The sequence below is a fragment of the Watersipora subatra genome, chromosome 11 (genome assembly GCF_963576615.1).
Source record: "Watersipora subatra chromosome 11, tzWatSuba1.1, whole genome shotgun sequence".
Taxonomy (NCBI): domain Eukaryota; kingdom Metazoa; phylum Bryozoa; class Gymnolaemata; order Cheilostomatida; family Watersiporidae; genus Watersipora; species Watersipora subatra.
In genome coordinates this window covers 39182612-39202340 of record NC_088718.1, presented here as the reverse complement: position 1 = coordinate 39202340, position 19729 = coordinate 39182612, and the positions used below count along the sequence as shown (strand labels likewise).

At 35.2% G+C, this 19729-nt stretch overlaps 1 protein-coding gene across 1 annotated transcript; it reads right to left on the bottom strand.

The window, feature by feature from the left end:
• Window positions 1-11742: 11742 nt before the first annotated feature.
• On the bottom strand, window positions 11743-12408 carry LOC137408054 (uncharacterized). Its single transcript, XM_068094442.1, has one exon. The coding sequence runs from the start codon at window positions 12406-12408 to the stop codon at window positions 11743-11745; it is 666 nt and encodes a 221-aa protein (XP_067950543.1).
• Between the last annotated feature and the right edge of the window lie 7321 nt (window positions 12409-19729).

Here is a 19729-nt window from a genome sequence, read left to right as displayed (position 1 = left end):
CTCAAGGTCTATGAGTGTCTGAGGTGACCTTTAACCTAAAAGAGATTGATGAGTCATGTGACACATGTTACAGGTCTCAGCAGCTGAGGTCACACCAACTCCTCTTATTAGGCTATATATGCCAATATATAGCCTAAATATGAAAAAAATTGCTGAGGAGAAGCTTTTTAGCTTTGTCTATTCTTTAGACTTCATTACCAAGAATTTCAGTCAGTGTGTCATGAAAAACCAGTATATATTCAGCAGTCATTTTTAGTTTCTCAATCAGTTTGAAATGCCCTCGGTGTTTTTGTAATATTTTAAAAACCCGTTGTTCAATCAATTTAAACCTTCAGATTTATACTAAAAATTATCAAAAAATATAATAAAAAGTTCATAAACTTAGCTAAACCAAAAGTTGGGAATGATAAAAAGAACCTGAGCAGCAGAATTTTCTCTGGCGCACAGTCAGGAGGAGGAGGCCCAGGCTTCAGAGTGTTAACATATCAACATGATAAACTATCATATTATCACATAATTTGCTGTGGGAGTTCTTTGGACGATGTTTTAACCATCTTCGAACATTTTATTTGTACCATAGGTTAGATTACTACGAGCAGTGAGTGCTGCTAGATGACGGCTGACTCACCGTTAAAAAGCGTGTCCGTAGCGAGGAAAGACGTCAGCAATGTACTCACTTTAAGGGTTATAATAATTTTCAACAATGGATTAGTTTTATATTGCCGCTATGCATTCACTACGATCTATAAATTGTTTGTTTACATAAAATATTTGTTTATCTAACGTATATTGATTTAGCAGTTTTATTTCATCTTGCTGTGAAATAGGTGCAAGTCATGTGGCAGTTTTCAGTTGTTGTTGTTAGACACAAGCAGTAAATCTTTCTTTGACAGCAGAAGTCTATCTGAGAATGTCACTTCATCCTAATATCTTCAGGAGCTTTATTTTATTAGTAAGTTAATATTGTAGCCTGTGCTCATAGTAAGTGTAGTTGGATTGGTATAAGACTATTGACTTTTTAAGCTTACTTATTAAAGAACTTGCCATTTTAAAAACACAAAAACTTGTTTTTGTCAACACTTAACGATAAATCAAGCTAACTATATTTGCTGATTAGTACATGGCACCTGTTTCATAAATTTCTATTGGACTATTCAAACGCTCAGTGTTTCCCGATAAACACATTTACATCGGGAAACGATACTTACTGAATTTGTTGTTTAGGTAAGATTTTTAAATTAATATAATTTTAAAAAGTAACTTATAAAATATTGTTAGCTGATTGAAAAAAAATGAGTGATAAATTAAAAAATTCATGGTTTTAAAATTTAGCTTTTGAATTTGAATTTTAGAAACACTGAAAACCACTTATCGCATTATTAAGTCAACAATCACCACTTTGTACATGCTATTTTGGTGGTCAGTTTCGTGCAATCCTCTCACAACTTTTTAACTACACCTACTAAAATATTAAAGAAATTGCATATTTATCTAGAGTTACGAATCTTTCTATACTTTTAAAGCAGTATGTTAATAACCAACAGACTTCATCTGTTCAGGTATTAATTTTTTGTCTATCAAGGCTTAAGTATTAGGCCTATATTAGTTTTTGAAAAGTTACCCAACTTGTAAGGTTGTCTGCAGAGATCTTTAAAATTTAAGTTTGGAAGATATGTTTATTATCCTTCATGCATATACGTATCACGGCGAATCACTTTGGTGAAGTACAATAGAATTTTTGGGCTTAAACAAGAAAACATGATCAAAAGTTGTCTGCTCTTTGACTCTATAAATACAGATTAATGTATAACTTGTTGTATTGCTGAGGCTAGCTGACCTTTTAAAATGTATGATATTGTAGACATGGATGTGGAGTGCTCATGTATGTGCACAGGAGATAGCAACTCCACAGAATTACTCAACTCCTGATGGTACAATGTAAGTCTTACTAAGCTTATTTTGAGTAAAAGAAAACAAATGGTGTTCTCTTAACAGTCATAAAACATCTTAGGAGTGAGATGAATGTAATAATTCTATTTAGTATATTGTTGGTTTTAATTGGAATACTAAAGAGTGAACAGTGACATTTCCTTGAGAACTAATGGGCACTGTTACGGCAGGGCGCTGTGACCATAGCCGTAGCGATAGACCTCTTGGTCATCACAGTGGTAGGGCTGATCTTCAAGACATCTAAAAAAGCTCAGCCGCCAGTAGGGCACTCGGCTACTGAAAAGAAACCGAGAGACTGAGAAGAAAGCCAGAAGGCTGTAAAAAAAGAAACTGAGTGTACAACAAAGGAAAAGGGTCGGTGACTAAAACGAAAGTAAAAGTATAAAAGGAAGAAGATTCGATTGTTTTGGTAAAGCAGCATGCCCACCCTCAAAGAGCAGTATGCCCACCCTCAAAGCGCAGTATGTGCTTTAAATGTAGTTTACTGCCTGTCATGCATGTATACTTATATATTAATTTAGTAAACATATATTTCATTGGCACTTAACACTTGGCGTTGTTGTTTGGCTGCCTTGTATAGAGTAAAGGGCGGTTTCCTTTACATTACTTGAGCCTATGGTAATTCATTCACTGCAAGACCATTGCTAGTAACTGCATTCTCTCTCACAAAGAATCTGCTACAGCCTCTCGCTAAACTTATAAGTTTAAAACTTTGATTTTTTAATCTAATTTTTTGAACAATTCGGTTGATTGTCAAGTAAAAACATAGGTGGGCAACTCCAACGCTTATTAATGGTATCATACAGATGGTGGTGGCTGAAAACATCCTAATTAGGTATTCAACCACCGTTAGCTTTTAATGAATTAGAGTTAAGGAGGAATACTTTTTTTATTTTTTGCTTTGACTTGGTTTCAAGAACTGTTCAGCATTAACCGATAATACGGAGTTGTCATACCCTCTCATTTACTTTCAGCCAGGCATGATAGTCGCTAATTTATGAAAACTACGCACAAAGATGTTGTGTTGATAACTACTTTTACTTGGTCAATCACCTTCTATTTAGCCCAAATAGTTTACTTGTTACGACTATAATTGTTAACTACAGAGATACTTCGACATACATGTATGAGTGCTCCAACATACAGGAAAATTGAGATACTGTATTAGGATTTTTTATTAGGCCATAAATACATAGGGCTTTGTTTAGTTTGCTCACTGTAACCTATTACAAAGCGTACGATCGTCACTACATCTATCACAAGTAATATCTACAATTGACAGAGTTCTCATCACCTAGCAGCGCGATTGAGTTGGAGGCTAGCAATCATTCTCATTGGATAAGGACTTCATTGTGTGCAGCAACTAATTAATTTGAATAGGAGGTCCATGTCAAAGCAACATTATGCTAAACCGAAAAAAAGTGGACGTATGCAGATTGCTCTGATTTAAAATAATCAAGCCTTAGTAAGTAGCTGTTAGTCAGTTTTTTTAATTAAATTAAACTTTAAAAGAACCAGTAATTTTTGTAAGTAGAAACTAACTTTCTTATTTTTAATATGCTTTGAAATTTAATATTATTCTCACTATTCTGTCAATTTACGTGTGTGTGCATGTGTGCGCGCGTGTGTGCAGGCGTGCGTGTGTGTGTTGTGTGACTTATTTCATCAAATATGTGGTACATAAAGTTGCATACATACGAACAAGAAAACAAAAGAAAAGTTTCAAACAATTGTATATCAAGAACCAAACAAAAGCAGAGATGATGGGGCCAGTGCGAAATAGCCGAGCTAACCGGTTGCAGGCCTGAGTCGACAGCATAAGGCGTAGACACTAATACTCACCAAGTACATGTACTTATGTACATACAATGTACATACAATAAGTAAATTGTATGTACTTATTGTATGTACTTATTGTATGTACTTATTGCATATACTTATTGTATGCACTTATTGTATGCACTTATTGTATGTACTTATTGTATGTACTTATTGTATGTACTTATTTGATGCACTTATTGTATGTACTTATTGTATATACTTATTGTATGTACTCATTGTATATACTTATTGTATGCACTTATTGTATGTACTTATTGTATGTACTTATTGTATATACTTATTGTATATACTTATTGTATGTACTTATTTTATGTACTTATTGTATGTACTTATTGTATGTACTTATTGTATGTACTTATTGTATGTACTTATTGTATGTGCTTATTGTATGCACTCATGGTAATAAAATTGTTGTTTTGAAGTGATCTAATTAAGTGTGGTTAATAATATATTTATCTTGCGAAATAAAGATACAATAAATAATGTAACAACTTTACAGAATGAATAACAAAGTGTAATATAACTGAAATTTTAATAGCATGCTTTGCAATACTTAATAAAAAGCTATTCCTATATTTTCTGCATACTTTTGTAGACTGAGGTTTGGAATGATGAGTGACTTTTCCCGAGGTTTACTTGACGATGTTTTAGATTTGCAGTCGGATTTGTTCATTCCTGGAAACCTTCTCGCTGCTGACTTTTCATCTCTCAGAACCGTAAACACTACTAGCGTTGACGTAGTCATCGGAACTGTAGGTTTCAATGGCTATGTAAATGGAGCAGGGACTGCTGCTCGAGTATCTTATCCTGCATCCTGTCAGATTACAACAGACATTGTTCTAATAGCTGAGTACTTCAATCATTGTGTTAGAATTCTCAATAGAACTAATGACAACACAGTTTCAGATTTTGTGGGAACTTGTTTAGCTTCTGGATCTGCTGATGGCGTTGGAACAGCTGCTTCATTTACTAATCCAGTTCGAATAATCCAAGATATTGATAATCCCAATTTAGTTTATGTTGGGGAAGAATCCGGAAACATACGTTTGATTGATGTCGAAACTCAAACTGTTAGTACATATCTACCAGCTGGGTTTACTACTTTGCATTCTCTTCGGTTTGACACGTATTACTGCGGATTCATGCTTATCGCTGATGATAACACGTTTAAGCGCCTAAATTTAAACTCATTCATGATGACAACGTATGGTACCGACAGAAATTATACCGATGGCAGCCTGCATTTAGGAAGATATGATTCTGTCTATGATATGGCGGTTCTCTACAAAGATACATACGTTGTCGTAGACCAAGTAAACAACAAACTGCGACTCATAGACACGGCCAGCTGTCAGGTTACCACAATACAAGGAACAGAGACTGCAAGTGATTCATATTCCGTGGTGTTCACAAATGGTAATATTTATATCGGGGGTCAAGGATATATTGTGGCGTTGCCAGGTCAGTGAACTAAGTTCATTTAGTCAACTGTTAATTATAATTAGGGCTCACCTATTTCCTCCAAAGTTAAGTACCCTACTTTACATGTCAAACTGTTTAATTGAATGGGAATTATTATCTTTTTCTGGTTGTTACCGCTGTTTAAAACTCAAAATCAGTTTTGGGTGCTGATAAATAAGACATTCGTTGGGTTTCAACACTTTGAGAATTAATGTGAAGGTATTTTGTGTATCAAGTTGATGTTTTAATACAATTCTTAAACAGACTACCATATGGCTTTCCAAAACCTTAAATATAAACATTACATATATGGTTATAAAAAGGCCCAGAGAGCTGAACCAGCTGAGTCAAGAAGGCTCGCTGAATAAATAACAAATCATTTTATGAAATACGTAAACTGTTGTTAGGACACATGTCTTCGAATTTAAAATATATAAACTCATTCAAGGCAGTGGTTAAAAAGTTGTGTCCAATAGTTTTTCAAAAACAGATGGCATTTTGCAACAGTTCATAGCAGTTTTTATTGGGCTCTTTCAGTCGATGTAGTTCTGAGTGGATTGGGTGAGATGACCACCTCTGGCCCTGGATGATCTCCTGTAAACTCCAGTTCAACAAGAACTGCTGCTGAGTTTGTAGATGACCCAAGCTGTGAGCAGTCAGTTACTACTAGTACAACCACAAGCAGCACGACCGCAGGCAGCACCACAACCACGGAAGGGGTAACAGCAACTACTACTACAGCAGAATCAACCACAACGACAAGCGAATCTACCACCACAACTACACCTCGTCTAACAACAACATCTACCATGGTAGTAACAACAACAACATCAACAACAACGCCTGAAGTAGCAACAATGACAACCACTACACCTGCGGTAACAACCACAACACCTATCGCAACAGTATCGACCTCTATAATGGGAACAACAAGTACATCTATAGAAACAGCAACCACATCTACAGAAACAGCAACCACATCTGTACCATTGACATCGACACCTATAATCACATCAACAACAACGATGCTGGAGGCTAACTTATCAACCAGCTATCATAGCTCTCTTCTCAACTCCACAACCGGTAAAGAATTAGTTTTCATCTGGTAGGAATGAAGGCCTAAAGTGTATGCTCTATATATGGGTGTGAAATGTGCATGTGAACTTTATTATCACCAGCCAACTTTGTGTAAAGCAAATTAGACAATGAGACAAAAATAAAGAAAAGTCAAGTAATGCGCATTGGAGAAAAAACGCTGTTTTGTAGTGTGGATTAGTAGAGTGATGGTGTTTGATATAAGGTGTACTTTAGGGGAAGAAGAAGTGTAAAAAATGATCAGGTAAATTGGAGATACGATGTGAGTATTTTAGACAGCGAATATCTAAAAACACAGCTCGTCAGCAATAAGGGCATTTGAGACGCTGATCATAACTGCTTATATCAGATAACATAACCCTAAAACATAATTTTTGAAAGTGTACTCATTTTTTGTTATTCATCTTTGAAACAAAAGGAAATCAGCTTGTAGCAGCATAAGACAGAATGGACGATATATGATGCTGGTAAAAGTGTGATAAGCTTTTTGACTTTATACTCATCTTTTTGAGCTTAATTGGGGCATGAGTTGATGGTCTAGTTTTTGGAATAGTAAAGTCAACATAGACTGAGAATCGTGAATGCTTAATGCTTGTGAGTGTGTATGTGACATGACATAGAAGCACCGGAGCTACTGCGAAAGTTGTGCGTGTAATAAAATATTACAAAATATCTTACTCGCTGATTACTAATCTTCTTTTGTGATAAAAACTGATTCTTCCTCGATTGTCTACCAAAGCTTCAGTTTTGGTTTTCATGGCTTTCTAATAAAATGTGTTCGTATATGATGATATCATAATTCATTGAGGTTAAAGTTGATTATTTGAGATTTATTGATAACTAGCAAACAGGGTGGCAACTCCCAAGTCTCAAATAATAAATTAATAACTATTAAAACTAAATATGACAGTGTCGCTTATGAAAAGTGACGTTGAATCAATGTTAAAATGTCAAAACTGAAAAAGTGCAGCATGGATGTCAAAGCCTTTTATTTTTGTGTTACAATAGCAGTTGTTTTAAATGTACAAACTTTCATGCAATCACAAAATTATATACATGCGATTAATGGAATAATGAAATGACTAAAATGTTGGCCAATGTGGAGCTCAAATCCAAGAAATCTAGCTCATTGTACTCATGTCCCAACCTAATTAACTAAACAACCACGTTGTACCACTTCAGAATAATTGCACCAATCCTTATTCTCTGTGCTTTGTGACAAAAAAAGTGAACACACAGATGGACAACAGCTAATAATTTATATAGATAACCCAGTTATAATGTAGAGTTGTAACCATCTGTTTATCAGTTTCTGTGTGCAAATTGTTAGATGCCTGTGAGACTGCAAATGTTTAGATATCTATGAGAAAGCAAATGTTTAGATATCTATGGGAAGGCAAAGGCTTAGATATCTATAAGAAGGCAAAGGGTTAGATATCTATGGGTATGCACACAAGGGGTTAGATATCTATAGGAATTTTATACTTACTAAGCTAAGACAACAAAATGCCATGTAGTCTTTACTCATTGTGTGATATTGGAAGTCCTTATAAGCATGACAACAGTGACTCTACTGGAGTTATGCTCTTTATTTACTGCCTCTGCTATATTCCTAGTCAGCCAGATTGGCAGGCTCGTTGTTAAGTAGCTGACGACTTATTTGGTACTTGAAGCTATTTGCTATTTGCCATAAAGTCTTAGTACCAAGTTACCAAGGTGCTATATATTTATATGGTCTTTGACAAATTTAAATATTCTAATTGATTTTTAACAATGACATGCATCGTTGATGCCATGTATAATCAAGCCAAAACTACCAGGGAATTTGCTGTTGTCTGTTTCAGGAGGACAAAATAACACCACAACGACTCGAGGTAAGCAATCAAATAATTTGCAGGCTACCATAAATGAGGTCATGACCTACTATTACGCATATACTAGCTAGAACAGATAACTTCAAGTAATCAAGTGCACACAACTCAATTTTTGATCATATTAAAAGATTTTCTAGCTTAAGAGTTACTAGCCGAATGCCCGGCGTTGCACGGGTATTACAAAACAGCTTATAAACAATGGCAGGTAATGTAGTTGCCTGCTACTTGCCATTAGCCTGGCACATTGCCAATGGCTAATTTGAGTAAGCTGGTATCCGTATTACTAAACTTACTAATAAGAGCCATGAGAGCAAGCTTAAGTGACGTAGCGACATAGCAGAGTCGCTATGCATATTTTAACACAAATAGCGACTCGTATCACCCTATGAATTAGTTGCATCTTGCGTAGCTTAATGGGATAGCTTATTGTCTCATGAACAGGAGGTTCTGAGATCAATTCCTTTTTGATACGGGATTTTAATTGCTAGATACTCATCAGCTACAGCTGGACAAACCAAACGACAGACTCTGAGACTTATATATGTAGATGTGGCCACTCTGGATACTTAGATAACTGCCTTTGCAACAATGAGTGAAGTTTAATGTCAACTAAACAAATATTAGTTTCCAATTGGTTGAATATCAACTCCTTCCAAAGACTTATTTTACCTATATGTACTTTATGTATTGGTGCAGGAGCAAGCAGGATGCCAGTTTGGGGAATTGCTGCAATTGTTACCACAGGATGTGTTGCTCTTATTGCTGCCATTATTGTTATCATCATAGCAACTGTAAAACGAAAGTGAGTACAGCGTGCCAAAATATGTTTATACTCACATTTGGTTGTGTTTTTATTGTCACTGTATAACAGCTGAGATCTGGAAACAAGAAATAATTCTAACAGATCTTTTTTAGTACTTATCTGTAAGCTTTGATATTTTTCACTCGATATTGTATGTTTATTTGAGCTGTGTAATTGTGCTAAGTAATTGGTTATACACAACTTAATGCTGGCTGGGTTTAATCTAGGCCCAAGGTTGGTGATTCACAAGATGTCAACTGAGGAATTCAAGTCTTCCACTGCGCAGTCAGTAGTGTGTTAGCTTCAGCCTGTGGATTAAAAGAACTCAGCACTCTTTAAAGGTCATTTAATAAAAAGACAGGTCGTAAAGCCTCTATTTTTAAGTTTATGTGACTCATACGTGCTTCATGCTGGCAATTAAATGCAATTCATGATGATGTCAGACTAACCTGTCTAGCAATTTTTTGATAGCTACTGTCATTCTATATACTTTTTATAAAATATAATTTTATATGATGTATATTTTTGTAGAAATGTAAGTAAATAAAAACTTTTTATTATTCTATTTTTATAGCTTCATTATATAAGTCTATGCATATTCTTATAAATGTGTTTTTATTCATTGGCTGTAATTTTTAAACATTTATAATTTTGATATTATGAATATCATATATGTAGTATTGTGATTTTAAAACACTTTTAGTGGCAGCTGCTAATTATCTAAATACAGTTTAATGTAAAAACAAACTACGGATTACTAAACAGAAAGATAGCAAAAAGTTCCCCAAGAGACCTTGAAGACATCAGTACAGAGAGAAAACAACTACCATCTAAGATCTCGAGTCTTCTTGAGACATTTATCAGCTTATTCCAGCTTTTAGTCCAACTAACTAAACCAACCTAATTTTTTTTAATTCATGAGAAAGAGCTGCATTTATGGGATTTTTGATTGGATTTATTTTTACCAATAAAACAACCAGTCATGAAAGCTTATTGAAATCACCATTTTACTTAGGTATATGTACAGACATTAATAGGCAAAAAATGTGTGACCAATATAAGCGCATAATACGACATACAGACAGTGATGTAATGATACAATTTTATTCTCAAGTAGAATAGCATAGCATGTCATTGAATGTGCTCTAACAAGTGTTAATATTGTGTAATCTGTAGCATTTTGTGTACATGGGAAGATAGCTCTAAAAGTACACACAACAGACTTTCTTGTTTACAAATGCTGATTTCGGTCTCATAGAAATCTAAAAACTCTTTAAAACTCTCAGCAATTTTTGAAACCTTATTTAACGAGGCACTTTTATTGTAGTAGCAAGAGTAAAGTAACGTTAGTTTATGTTTTATGTTTAGTTTATGTAGCATACATTTGTTAAGATCTGCCTTGTGCATTTATGTTTAGTGTTGGCGAGGTTGGGATGTTTTCGTCTAATCACCTAAATCTATATATATATATATAGATATATATAGATTTAGGATATAGATAGATATATAGATAGATATATATATAGATATATTTTATAGATATATATATATATATATATATATATATATATATATATGTATATATCTCTCTCAAAGTATATGTGGATCTGTCTGTCATTCTGGCTATAGCTATAGCCAGAGTTCTCATTGTTTATAAGACAAAACACTTTTCTCATGGTATGAAGTTTGAAAGTTAGAATGGCGAATGCTGTTATATGTTAAATACAAATCAATTTTCTGTCCAAAGACTTTTTTATTACTCGGGCAATGCCAAGTAGCACAACTAGTCTTTTACTAAAGTAGTTTTTAAAACTACCCACAGCATGTTCTTACAATGTTGTTTTAGTGTAAATATGCAGTTTATGGCACCTGAAGTCATTGAGACCTGAGTTAAATTTAAACACAGTGTGAGCAGAATTAGCTAGTATATTTTATTGTGTCTGTGCTTGACCTAATGTAATTGGTTCAAGTGTTTGCAATCATCCTACTTACTACTAATCAGAATTCATTCTATGACAATTTTATCTCTCTCAACAAATCAATCAATATTTAACATTACACGTGTATAACTAACAGAGCGCTTTGAATTTTGTTAAGCAGACCTTAAATATGTCTGAGAATTAAACTTGTTGTTCATCTGATTGCACTTCATTAGCTGTCAAAGACCAGGTCAGCAGTGGTATCCAAGTGCTGACCTAGTTCATACTGATTCATTACTAAAGAACACACGTTTAGCATTGTTAGGTGAAATAATATGTGTCAGCGTTGTACTAGGTCCTAAGGGTTAAAATAACTTGGTATAATAGGGCTTTGAAAAAGTCTCTTTTCATGTACAGAGTTTTGTAGACTGTTTACTTTACATGTGTGAATATAGAAAGCATGTTACACGCTACTTTAGCAGTTTACCGCTGTCATTAGACACTGGGAGGCAACAAGTTTTGTCAGGCGGCAGAAGGCTCGTTGAGAATGTCTCTCCTACTAAATATATTCAGAAACTATGCCGTGTTTGTAAGTTTCTATCTTAGCCTTTGCTCATAGCGAGTATATTTGTTATTGTGCCAGGACTAGTGGCCTTTTATTATACTTGCTCGATCTTTTATTTTTTTACAAATAAACTATTGCAGAAAGTGCTTCTTGAATGAAAGAAATGAGTTTAAAATGATACCCAATAAAATCAAGGGCTACAAGCTGTTGAAGTAATCCAAGTTGTAAACTATTTTAATGATATGTGTAAGAAATAGCGACAGCAATGGCATCAGGAAAGGCGACAGAAATGGTGACAGCAATGGCGATGACAATAAAAACAGCAATAATGATGGCAATAGCGACAGTGATGACGACAGCCATGGTGACGGAAATGGCGACGGCAACGGTGACGGCAATAGCGATGGCAATAGCGACAGCAATAGAAACAGCTATAGCGACAGCAATAGTGACAGCATTAGCAACAGCATTAGCGGTGGCAATGGCGATGGCAATAGAAACAGCAGTAGCGACAGCAATAGCCACAGCAATAGCGACAGCAATAGAAACAGCAATAGCGACAACAATAGCAGCAGCAATAGCGACGGCAATAGCGACAGCAATGGAAACAGCAATAGCGACAGCAATAGCGACAGCAATAGCGACAGCAATAGCGACAGCAATGGTGACAGCAATAGAAACAGCAATAGCGACAGCAATAGTGACAGCAATAGAAACAGCAATAGCGACAGCAATAGAAACAGCAATAGCGACAACAATGGCGACCGCAATGGAAACAGCAATAGTGACAGCAATAGTGACAGAAATAAAAACAGCAATAGCGACAGCGATGGCAACAGCAATGGCGACGGCAATAGTATTATTAATTGGTAACAAATTGTGACTGGTTAGATTTTTCATTAGTAAGTTGACATTATTTGTTATTTGTCATTGATCCGTTCGGGTTTTTTCTTGCTTTACTAATTGTAGCTAGTTTGAATGTGATCCCACGACCAAACATGAGCAAAGCGATTGTTTGGGAGCTTTATGATAAATGCATATGTGCACACAACTCCCGAAAATTATTCATCAACGGCCGTTACCAAACCCTTGTACCGAAATCCCATCAAAAAATTTAACCATTTTTGTGTAGAGTCGTTTAAGTATAATAATGATACAAAACACATATAAAACTATTTAAATATGTTACCAAGTCTTTGAAAAATTGATGCAATATCTTAAAACTAACCCATCTGATCGGATTATACATAAATAGACAGATTAATTTGGCCTAAAATTGCCAATAAAACTTGACAAACTTTTTTTAATCAAAATTAAGACCCGCCAACGAAACGCCGACAAGGCCATGCGACAAAGAGTAGAACCATTAAATCGTGCGCATTTCACCAAAAAAACGTGCACATTTCACCAGTCTATGGCATTGTCCAATTGCCAAAAGTTTCTGTAATTAATGTAGAAGTACTCAAAAGTAATCGTTTTTTTTGCCGATTCTAGAGGACTTTGACATTTTGGACACTTATGAGTACTTTAGTATTTCAACTGATGTCCAAAGCAGTGAAAGTAAAGGAAATGACAATGATATTTTTTTAACGATTCTTATAAGATTATTACAATATTTAATTGTAAGAATAATTATTTGATTTTATAAGATTATTATAAGATTTAGTTATAAGAATAACCATTTGAATTTACAAGATCGGAGTATATAGTGACCAATGGTGTGCAATATGTTACTGTTATTATTTTTCTAAAGATTTTGTTGATGATATTGCGGCTGTGCCCAATATCGCGGTACTGCCAAGCCGTTTTCAATATCTGCAAAATTAAATAATAGGTCTACATTTTCTTATAGATATACATCTATTTCTATGACAACCAGCTAAATTCTGTTTAGATTTTTAAATTCAGCATAGTTATTTAGATATAAATACAGAAATCTAGATAAATATCACAACTTCTTGATATTGGTTGCTATGACCAATGATATACAGCCCCCCAGCAATATATATATATATATATATATATATATATATATATATATATATATATATATATATATATATATATATATATATATATATATTAGAGCTGCACAACAATTATAAAAATTGATCGCAATTAATAACTGGTCTGAACCAGTTAATCTTCGATTAATCTTAGAATTAATCTAGCAAAAACCTGCATATTCAAAAACAAATAAAACAGCTACATATAGAATAATTATATTTTAAACAAATGTTAGCAGTAGTATATGTTATGTACAATGTACGTAAGTTACAATGTAACAATTATTATGAGTATGAAAACTGTCCATGAAAGTCCATAATTAAGTCAGCCAAGAGTTGAGGCAGCACAGTTTATTCACATTATCTGAATAAAGAGATGCCCTCTTCCTACATACAATATTGCCAGCTTTAGAGAATAGCAGCTCACAGGGGACAGTAGTGCCAGTAGTCAGTAGTCAGTAGTATTAGTTATTGTCTGCGACAGCTGGTGATGAATTCTGCGCGGTAGGATGAGAATTAGTTAGAATATATTTTAATGATGATGTGCTGTGGTGGTAAGCAAATTCTTTCTGGCATATACTGCACACTGCTTTCTTGTAAACAAGAAAGCAGTGGAGGAAGACATTTTTCTGCTTTCATGTTCCAATAAAGTGTCAATCTTATATTACTAATATTCTGAAGCCGAAATATGATTGTGATTTTTTTAAATGAAAATACATGTATAATTCACTTATGAAAGTTTTTAAAAATAAACAAAAACAAACTGTAAGATATTAAATAATACTGAAATCACTTTTGTTGTTATTACCTACAAACATGTTCAAACATCTAACAACATGGCCGTTTACGGCTAGATCAGCATGGCGCTTGCGCATTGTATTGTATAAACAAGTTTAATGTTAGCGACTCACTGTGTTTTCATAGTCGAGTGCAAAATAATTGTGGTTCAATTTATTGGTTAAAAAGTGTTGCTTGTCATAATATTTATTTGCTAGTAAATTAAATGGTAGTAACCCGCTACGTTAGTATTACTAACGTATGGTACTAAACAGTACAAAGGAAAGGAACCACATCAAGATCATCACCTCGGTTGCATTTTAATTGAAGATTAATTGGCCCAGCTCAGTTAATCGTTTATTTGTATTGGTCGCCGTTAATCGTTTAATTAACGCGATCATTGTGCAGCTCTAATATATATATATATATATATATATATAATATATATGTATATTACACAGCAGCTTGCCATTTTACTTCTAATATTGCATTTCTCCTATTGCAGGGAGAGAGATATAAACATATAATCTTTTCCTTTCATTATTGCTGTTTGTTGTACATAATAACACCCAGTACATTAAAGCTACCATGCAGCTACCATTACAGTTATCCTATTGCGCTGCGGTGCTATTTGACTGCTATTGCATTTTTCAACCATCAGTACCCTTTCTTTTTCCATTATCACTTTGGTCGAGGGCTGTATGACTGGGGAATTTCTAGTAAATAAGTATAGATATTTGACACTAGTAAAAGAAAGTTATGCGCGAATGACATCTATAGTTGGTATCGTTGTGATAGTTGATATCAGCTAATGTGTTCAAGTTGCGGCATTGCGCACTTTTATTCTGTCAGTCTCTTTGCAATCGTAAATGTGACAATTGCACTTTCCCTTGAGCTGAGCGGTTTAGCTGAGATCAAGTTGATCTATTTTCATCTTGAAACATCCTGGCAATCAGTTCACCTTAAACATCATAAACAATTGTAAATGATAAAAGATATCAATATTTTCTGATAATATTCACTAAAATTTTTATACAAGTCAACTTTTAATTTTGATTTGTAATTTATGTCAGAACTGCTAAACAAAGTGGGATCATATACTTAACACAGTTCCTTATAATCCTTCGAAACTCGGCTTCAGCTGAAAATTGGAATCTAAAGTGTCTTCATTTTTAGTTTTGTAAAGTGAACAACCTTAGACGAGGTGCTAAGATGAGCTGACCTTTACACCCATATTGTAGATGTGTTTATGGAGTTCTTATGCCAGTGCACAGGAGATAGCAACTCCCCAGAATTATGTAACTCCTGATGGTACAGAGTGAGTTTGGTTAAGCTATTGATGTTTGAAGCTTGAATCAGTGAGAACCAAAGGATGGAGGTGAAAAGCAATAAGAATATGAAGTATAACATGAATTTGGTAGCAATATAAGTTTTGTCTGCTCCTGACTGATTATGTAAGAAGCGGTGGCAAATAGTTATTCACCTGTGTCCAACTTTATCCATAAACCGTTGTACAAGGGCAAACCTGATGAAAGTTATTCCTCTATCCTCTGCCTTAAGCGCTCTCGTAATATGAGGTAGCAGCCCACTCCATTCCTTTTGCTACAAGTTCAGTTCAACCGTTCAACTGCCTCCTTGTTATTTGAAGGCTTTTTCAATAAAGTCAAACTATAAAACGGGATGAAACATAAAACAGCCAAGCAAGAAGAATCTCTTAAGGTAGAGTTCTAAAAGGACTTCCTCTCTCTCTCCCTCTTTCTCTCTCTCTCCCTCTCTCTCCCTCTCTCTCCCTCTCTCTTCCTCTCTCTCTCTCTCGCCCTCTCTCTCCCTCTCTCTCCCTCTCTCTCCCTCTCTCTTCCTCTCTCTCCCTCTCTCTTCCTCTCTCTCTCTCCCTCTCTCTCTCTCCCTCTCTCTCTCCCTCTCTCTCTCCTTTCCTCTCACAGTCCTCTCACAGTTCTCTCACAGTCCTCTCACAGTCCTCTCACAGTCCTCTCACAGTCTTCTCACAGTCCTCTCACAGTTCTCTCACAGTCCTCTCACAGTCCTCTCACAGTCCTCTCACCGTCCTCTCACAGTCCTCTCACAGTCCTCTCACAGTCCTCTCACAGTCCTCTCACAGTTCTCTCACAGTCCTCTCACAGTCCTCTCACAGTTCTCTCACAGTCCTCTCACAGTCCTCTCATAGTCACAAAATTCTACTAAAGTCACAATATTTAAATGAGACTCTTAGTCTCCTTTAAATTTTATCAGCAATTTTTGCACATTTTAAGACTTTTAGAGCCTTCTGAAACTTAATGTTAAATACCAAACCCTTTCACTTATCACAATTGTATACTTTTAGTTCTGTAGCAGTAGTTCTGCCTGTACATCAACTGAATATATTCTTTTTGTTGACTCTGACTTTGAACAACTGAGTGCACCACTTGTGCTAGACCACTCCAGCACGTGCATTAACTGCACTCACTTAATGGTGAACACTATTTCAAGCTTTATTCATAGTCTTTGTTAACCTGAAACATACTTCATTAATATTTTATAAATACTTTTGTATATAATTCATTTGAGTATCCACCTTGGATGAATGTTTTTGAATATATTGAATAGGTTGCCCAATAAAGAGCAACAATAACAAAGCAGTAGCCACGTTTACATTAATAGCAAAACCACTTCGATAAGAATGGACTGAATAAACTTAAAATAAATTGGACCATAGACTGTTACCATATCCTTTAAAAAGTCATTAGTATGATGTATCATTCTGTATGTGCATTATAAAGTCTATGCAATATTTTGTACTTTTGTAGACTGAGGTTTGGAACGATGACTGATTTCTCCCGAGACGTACTCGACGATGTTTATGATTTGCAGGCCGATTTGTTCATCCCTGGAAACCTTCTCGCTGCTGACTTTTCATCTCTCAGAACCGTAAACACTACTAGCGTTGAGGTACTCATTGGAACTGTAGGTTTCAGAGGCTTTGCAAATGGAGCAGGGACTGCTGCTCAAGTATCTTACCCTGCGTCTTGCCAGATTACAACAGACATTGTTCTAATAGCTGAGTACTTCAACCATTGTGTTAGAATTCTCAATCGAACTAATGACAACACAGTTTCAGATTTTGTAGGAACTTGTAACATTTCTGGATCTGCTGATGGCGTTGGAACAGCTGCTTTATTTACTCATCCAGTTCGAATAATCCAAGATATCGATAATCCCAATTTGGTTTATGTTGGGGAAGAATCCGGAAACATACGCCTGATCGATGTCGAAACTCAAACTGTTAGTACATATCTACCAGCTGGATTTACTGCTCTGCATTCTTTTCGGTTCGACACATATTATTGTGGATTCATGCTTATCGCTGATGATTACTCATTTAAGCGCCTAAATTTAAACTCATTTATTTTGACAACGTATGGTACCGACAGAAATTATACTGATGGGAGCTTGCATTTAGGAAGATATGATTCTGTCTATGATATGGCAGTTCTCTACAAAGATACATACATCGTCGTAGACCAAGTCAACCACAAACTGCGACTCATAGACACAGCCAGCTGTCAAGTTACCACGATACAAGGAACAGAGACCGCAAATGATTCATATTCTGTGGTGTTCACAAATGGTAATCTTTATATCGGGGGTCAAGGATATATTGTGGAGTTGCCAGGTTAGTAAGCAAGATCTATGTAATTACTAGTAGCTTTAAAACTATGAAATTACGTGTTATGCATATCAGAGGAACTTCTTTTTATTGTCGATGATCATCCTTCACGTGATAAACCGATTAAACGGACTGATTTTTCTGTTTTGGGCAATTCTAAGAACTCAAATTTCACCTCGGCAGTCGTAAATCAAACCAATGGCTCATAGAAATCAAATAAAACAATTTAATATCTTGTTCCTAATAATAAGGAAATTTTTCTTAACAACAAAAGTGTTCATATATGTTATATTAAATAATATTTGCAATGTTAAGCAGATTATAATGTTCTTTAGCATTACAAATTGCCAACATTGTCTAAAATATTTATATGTATATATATAATTCTATATATAGAAATCTCAGTGTCCGTCTGTCCAGTTATAGCAATCTAGTTAAGTAATGAAAAATTTACTCTGCAGAAGATTTGACCTTGGAACTACAGCATTCAACTGAGCATTGCGATCAATAATGGTGAAGATATTCACTAAACCTGTTAAAATACGTATATACGCATTGTGTCACAGGAAACGATTACCAGCTGGTCTCACTAGGTCAGTGCTTGGCGTTGCACGAGTAATAAAAACAGCTTATTAACAGTTGCAAGTGATGTAGTAGGTAACGTGATGTTTGTAAGCTGTTTTTTATTACTCGTGCAACGCAGGGCATTCAGCTAGTCTATATACAGTACATAAATGTCAGTGTCTGTCCGTTATTCAGTCTAGCAAGCTATAGCTATTAAAATGGAATGAAGAACCCGCAAAAGATTTTATCTCAGAACTACCCATTTTCCAGATGACTAGCTAACCAATTGAGCTTTGCGTGATGCATGAATTCATTGGGTGATATAAGTCGCTATCTAGGTTAAAATGAGCATAGCCACTGCTTTACGGCGCAACGTCACTAAAGCTTGCTTTCACCGCTCTTATTAGGAAGTTTAGCAATACAGATACTAGCTTGTTCAAAATAACTATTGGCAATGTACCAGGCTAATGGCAAGTGGTGAGCAACTATATTACCTACCACTGTTTATAAGCTGTTATTAATACCTGTGCAATGCACCTGTTCAAAGCCACACTAAGTACAGTGGAAAAAATACTGCCTTGCACAAGAATCAAGCTGAAATATTCAGCTTCATGGACAGACGCACTAACCACTGCACCACACAGTCACATCCACCTGTTAGGAATAGTTGCGCTTATAGTTATTACACATCATGATAGCTTATGGTGAACGAGACTGCCAGCCTACTAGAGCAGAATATTACTTGTGAGTTACCTCAACTTTTAACCCTTTCATAGGGCTATAAAATGTGGAGAAGTTACTTTTAGTGTATCAAAGCGATGTCTTTGTAACAATTTAGATCTTATGCGTGCCTTTCAAAGAATTGAAAATGAAATGAATCGATATACTTAATAGCATGCCGGCTAACCAGTTTATGATAAATAAGGTAAAAACGTGACTGCACTGTGTCTTCCATATATTTTATGGTATATATCATCATACCTGTTTAGCTTTAACTCAGTCTAAGGAACAGTCTATTACTGCTGAAATATTTTCAAAGCAAAGTCTTTTATTCCACAATAGTTTATAAATGTAGATTATTTCAGTTGATGTAGTTTTGAGTGGAGCTGGTGAGATGACCACTTCTGGCCCTGGATGCTCTCCTGTAACGTCCAGTTCAACAAGGACTGCTGCTGAGTTTGTAGATGACCCGAGCTGTGAGCAGCCAGAG